Source organism: Lissotriton vulgaris, unplaced genomic scaffold (assembly GCF_964263255.1).
Source record: "Lissotriton vulgaris unplaced genomic scaffold, aLisVul1.2 SCAFFOLD_454, whole genome shotgun sequence".
Classification (NCBI taxonomy): Eukaryota; Metazoa; Chordata; class Amphibia; order Caudata; family Salamandridae; genus Lissotriton; species Lissotriton vulgaris.
The window spans coordinates 1,020,742-1,026,741 of record NW_028241547.1 but is presented as its reverse complement, the minus strand read 5'-3'; the positions used below and the strand labels follow the sequence as shown (position 1 = coordinate 1,026,741).

Here is a 6,000-nt window from a genome sequence, read left to right as displayed (position 1 = left end):
TGGTGTGATCGAGTTAGAGATTGGGATCAAGGTGGTGGCGTGATCAAGTGGGAGGTTAGGACCAGAAAGGTGGCATGATTGAGTGAGAATTTGGAATCAGATAGATGATGTGATTGAGTGGGACATTAGGATCAAGAAGCTGGCGTGATCATGTGAGAGATTGGGATCAACGAGCCAGCGTAATTGAGTGAGAAACTGGGATCGAGAAGGTATGATTGAATGAGTGATTAGAGCCAAGGAGCTGGAATGTTTGAGTGAGAGATTGTGATCAGGGAGCTGGCGTGATCAAGTGGGAGATTTGGATCAAGGAGGCGTGATTGAGTGAGGAGTTGGGTTTAGCTTCAGGGCTCCTAATTCGGAGTACTGACTCTCTGCTGAAACTGTGCACCTTCGGCCCTATCAGCTCATGTGCAGGTCTCCCTCCTGCCTGCAGCTTACAAAAAAGTTAACCCCCCCCAACAAAAAATGTGTTTGATTGATTGATAATGATGGCCTGGTCTTCATTTATCCAGATACTAATCCACAGCCTGACATATGGTTTCTCCTCTTCACATTTCAGAAACAACATGAGGACTTGTTAAAATTAAATATTATTATTTTCTTCGCAGTCAGGACCACCACCAGTATGATTACGCAGGAGGAAACGTATATACAGTAGCGTAAACTTCACAGAGTCTCAATTGTACATTCATCAGGAAGGCAGACCATGCTCCTTCTGATCAGGAGTTCATGATGCCCTGTCATCAGGTGCTGTCCTCTGAGGCTATCTTCGGAGCTGTGATATGGGACAGATCACGGTGACTGGTCTCCGGGACTGTCCTCGTGTCGCGCCTCAGGATGTCAGCACACACAGTGTGATCTCAAGTCACAGTGGTTCAAATTAACTCCAAGTAGAGTTTCTCACACCTGCAGTGCTGTGCAAGGGCTGAGCAGTAACACTCCGGCTCCCAGCTGGATCACCACTGTCCACGAAGGCACTGATTGGTTTAGAGTCCGCGCAGGCTCGAGTCTATGCACTTGGTATATGATGGGCCGTGGCATGGTTCGATGAGGGAAGGTATGATCTGGATGTCTTGTTGCTGCTCTTGCCGTCCTCTGCTGAAGAAAGAAGAGGGCAGCAGTTTAGAAGGATTGTCTACCAGGTGGGGCTGCGCACAAATGTACAAATTAGTTTTTCTGTTCAATAAGTTTATTAGTTTTTAAGAAGCATATAAATAGTTGAATACAATAAAATAGTGATACAATTGATGGAAAGTGAAGAAGAATAATAGCATATATGGTCTAGTCCCCAATAAGTCTTCTTAAATATTGCATAAGGATAATATGAAAGAAAAAAGTATTACGCAAAGGAATTTTAATAACCATCAAAAGCATCACCATAATATAAGACAAGAAAATATGTAGAAAGAAAAAGGAAACAGGAAAAACAAGACAGTGAGAGAAAGGAAGTGAGAAAAAAGAAAGGAAGACAAAGGAGAAGGGGAGCGAAGAGTGAAGAGGAAAAAAGGAAGGAAGGAAGGAAGGAAAGATCTCCTGCAGTGCTCCTTATATATAACAATCAACTAGACGATGCAAAGGGATACTGATAGACCAACCCTTTCGAGAGCAAATCCATATATGTATCCAAAGCTCTCCAAACACTACTAGAGATAGTAGGGGAAAGATGAGCCTACTTCATTGAACCAATGTACAAATGAGTTAACCAAATCAGTCCAGTCTGTAAAGCCCCATGACTACCCATCATAAAGAACTAAAGGGCAACAGAAGCGGGCAGGGACATTCCACCCCACAATCCCCCAGCCAGCCTTGCCAGTCACTGGTGATACCAAAGCCACCTCTGCCGGTAACTGGTGCTCCCTTAGCCATCCCTGCCAGTCACTGGTGATATCATAGCCACCTCTGCCAGTCACTGGTGATACCATAGCTACCTCTGCCAGTCACTGGTGACCCCTTAGTCACCTCTCCCAGGCACTGGTGATCGCTTAGCCTTGCCTGCCACTCACTGGTGATACCATAGCTACCTCTGCCAGTCACTGGTGATATCATAGCCACCTCTGCCAGTCACTGGTGATACCAAAGCCACCTCTGCCAGTCACTGGTGATACCAAAGCCGCCTCTGCCAGTCACTGGTGATACCATAGCTACCTCTGCCAGTCACTGGTGACCCCTTAGTCACCTCTCCCAGGCACTGGTGATCGCTTAGCCTTGCCTGCCACTCACTGGTGATCCCATAGCCACCCCTGCAAGTCACTGATGATCCCAAAGCCGCCTCTGCCAGTCACTGGTGAACTCTTAGCCAGCCCTGCCAGTCACTGATGATACCAAAGCCGCCTCTGCCAGTCACCAGTGATCTTTTAACCACCTCTGCCACTCACTGGTGATACCATAGCTACCTCTGCCAGACCCCTAGTCACCTCTTCCAGGCACTGGTGATGCCAAAGCCACCTCTGCTGCCAGTCACTGGTGCTCCCTTAGCCACCCCTGCCGGTCACGTATGATCCCTTATCTAGCCCTACCAGTCACAGGCGATCCCATAGCTACCTCTGCCAGTCACTTGTGATCCCTTAGCCAGCCCTGCCACTAACTGGTGATACCATAGCTACCTCTTCCAGGCACTGGTGATGCCAAAGCCACCTCTGCTGCCATTAGCTGGTGACCCCTTAGCCACCTCTGCCAGTCACTGGTGATCCCTTAGCCACCTCTGCCAGTCACTGGTGATCCCATAGCCACCCCTGCCAGTCACTGATGATACCAAAGCCGCCTCAGCCAGTCACTGGTGAACTCTTAGCCAGCCCTGCCAGTCACTGATGATACCAAAGCCGCCTCTGCCAGTCACTGGTGAACTCTTAGCCAGCATTGCCAGTCATAGGTGATCCTTTAGCCAGCCCTACCTGTCACTGGTTATCTATCAGCCCCCTGCCAGTTACTGGTGATCCCATAACCACCTCTGCCAGTCACTTGTAATCACTTGGCCACCTCTGCCAGGCACTGGTGATCCCTTAGTCACCTCTGCCAGTCACTGGTGACCCCTTAGCCACCTCTGCCAGTCATCGGTAACTCAATGCGAGCACACACTGGTACCTCCACACGGGTACACATGAATACGCCCACGTGAGCACACATCAGTATGTCCATGAGAGCACACATCAGTACGTCCAGGTGATCACATATCCATACCTCCATGCAAGCACACAACAGCACCTCCAAGCGAGCACACATCAGCACCTCCATGAGAGTACACATCAGCACCTCCATGCAAGCACACATCAGCACCTCCATGCGAGCACACATCAGCACCTCCACGCGAGCACACATCAGCTCCTCCACGCGAGCACACATCATCACCTCCACGCGAGCACACATCAGTACCTCCATGCAAGCACATATCTGTACGTCCACGTGAGCACACATCAGTACGTCCAGGTGATCACACATCCATACCTCCATGCGAGCACACATCAGCACCTCCAAGCGAGCACACATCAGCACCTGCACGCCAGCACACATCAGCACCTTCACATGAGCACACATAAGTACGTCCATGCTAGCACACATCAGTACATCCGCACAAGCACACATCAGTACGTCTGTGCGAGCACACATCAGTACGTCCGCGCAAGCACACATCAGTGCGCCCTCGGCGAGCACACATAATACCTCCAGTCAAGCATACAACATACCTCCAAGTGAGCACACATCAGTGCCTCCATGCAAGCACACATTAGCACCTCGACATGAGCACAAAACCGTACCTCCAAGCGAGCACTCATCCGTCCCTTCACACGAGCACACATCAGCACCTTCACTTGTGCACACATCCGTACCCCCAGGTGAGCACATAACCATACCTCCAAGCGAGCACACATCAGCACCTCCACACGATCTGTACCTCCAAGCAAGCACAAAGCAGCACCTACAACACCTCCATGCTAGCATATATCTGCACCTTCATGTGAGCACATATCTGTACCTCCATGCAAGTCCACACTGTACCTCTTCACGACCATACACCTTTACCTCTGCGTGAGCACACATCAGTACATCCAGGCGAGCACACATCAGTACCTCCACATGAGCACACATCTGTACTTTCATGCAAGTCCACACTCTACCTCTGCATGACCATACACATATACCTCTGCGTGAGCACACATCCGTACCTCCAGGCGAGCACACACCAGTACCTCCATGCGATCACACACCAGTACATCAGCACAAGCACACATTAGTACCTCTGTGTGAGCACACATCAGTACCCCAGCATGAGTACACATCAGCACCTCAACACAAGCACACATCCAAACATCCATGCAAGCCCACATCAGTAACTACACTCGAGAACATGCCAGTACCTCTATGTGAGCACAAATCAGCAGCTCCACGTAAGCACACATCAGTACCTCCGTGCGAGCCCACACCAGTACCTCCGCGCCAGCCCACACCGGTACCTCCGCACCAGCCCACACCGGTACCTCCGCGCCAGCTCACACCGCTACCTCAGTGCGAACCCACACCGCTACCTATGCGTGAGCCCACACCGCTACCTCTGTGCGAGCCCACACCGCTACCTCCGTGCGAGCCCACACCGCTACCTCCGTGCGAGCCCACACCGCTACCTCCGTGCGAGCCCACACCGCTACCTCCGCGTGAGCACACACCGCTACCTCCGCGCGAGCACACACCGCTACCTCCGCGCGAGCACACACCGCTACCTCCGCGCGAGCACACACCGCTACCTCCGCGCGAGCACACACCGCTACCTCCGCGCGAGCACACACCGCTACCTCCGCGCGAGCACACACCGCTACCTCCGCGCGAGCACACACCGCTACCTCCGCGCGAGCACACACCGCTACCTCCGCGCGAGCACACACCGCTACCTCCGCGCGAGCACACACCGCTACCTCCGTGCGAGCACACACCGCTACCTCCGTGCGAGCACACACCGCTACCTCCGTGCGAGCACACACCGCTACCTCCGTGCGAGCACACACCGCTACCTCCGTGCGAGCACACACTGCTACCTCTGCGCGAGCACACACTGCTACCTCTGCGCGAGCACACACCGCTACCTCCGCGCGAGAACACACCGCTACCTCCGCGCGAGAACACACCGCTACCTCCGCGCGAGAACACACCGCTACCTCCGCGCGAGAACACACCGCTACCTCCACCCGAGCACACACCGCTACCTCCGCCCGAGCACACACCGCTACCTCCGCCCGAGCACACACCGCTACCTCCGCCCGAGCACACACCGCTACCTCCGCCCGAGCACACACCGCTACCTCTGCCCGAGCACACACCGCTACCTCCGCCCGAGCACACACCGCTACCTCCGCGCGAGCACACACCGCTACCTCCACCCGAGCACACACCGCTACCTCCGCCCGAGCACACACCGCTACCTCCGCCCGAGCACACACCGCTACCTCCGCCCGAGCACACACCGCTACCTCCGCCCGAGCACACACCGCTACCTCCGCCCGAGCACACACCGCTACCTCTGCCCGAGCACACACCGCTACCTCCGCCCGAGCACACACCGCTACCTCCGCCCGAGCACACACCGCTACCTCCGCGCGAGCACACACCGCTACCTCCGCGCGAGCACACACCGCTACCTCCGCGCGAGCACACACCACTACCTCCCCACGAGCACACACCGCTACCTCCGCACGAGCACACATCGGTACCTCCAGGTTAGTCCATATCTGTACCTCCATGCTAGCACACATTATCACCTACACGTGAGCACATCTCAGTACCTCCGTGCGAGCACACATCAGTACCTTCACATGAGCACACACCGCTACCTCCGCGCGATCACACACCGCTACCTCCGCACGAGCACACACCGCTACCTCCGCGCGAGCACACACCGCAGCCTCCGCGCGAGCACACACCGCAGCCTCCGCGCGAGCACACACCGCAGCCTCCGCGCGAGCACACACCGCAGCCTCCGCGCGAGCACACACCGCAGCCTCCGCGCGAGCACAC

At 54.6% G+C, this 6,000-nt stretch overlaps 1 protein-coding gene across 1 annotated transcript in view; it reads right to left on the bottom strand.

Annotated features, from left to right (window-relative positions):
* Positions 1-606: 606 nt before the first annotated feature.
* Positions 607-6,000, bottom strand: part of PAX9 (paired box 9) — a 191,293-nt gene continuing 185,899 nt past the window's right edge. The window contains exon 5 of the mRNA XM_086948117.1: positions 607-1,098. Within this exon, the coding sequence (XP_086804243.1) occupies positions 1,010-1,098 (89 nt within the window). The 3' untranslated portion in view covers positions 607-1,009. The remainder of the gene's footprint in view (positions 1,099-6,000) is intronic.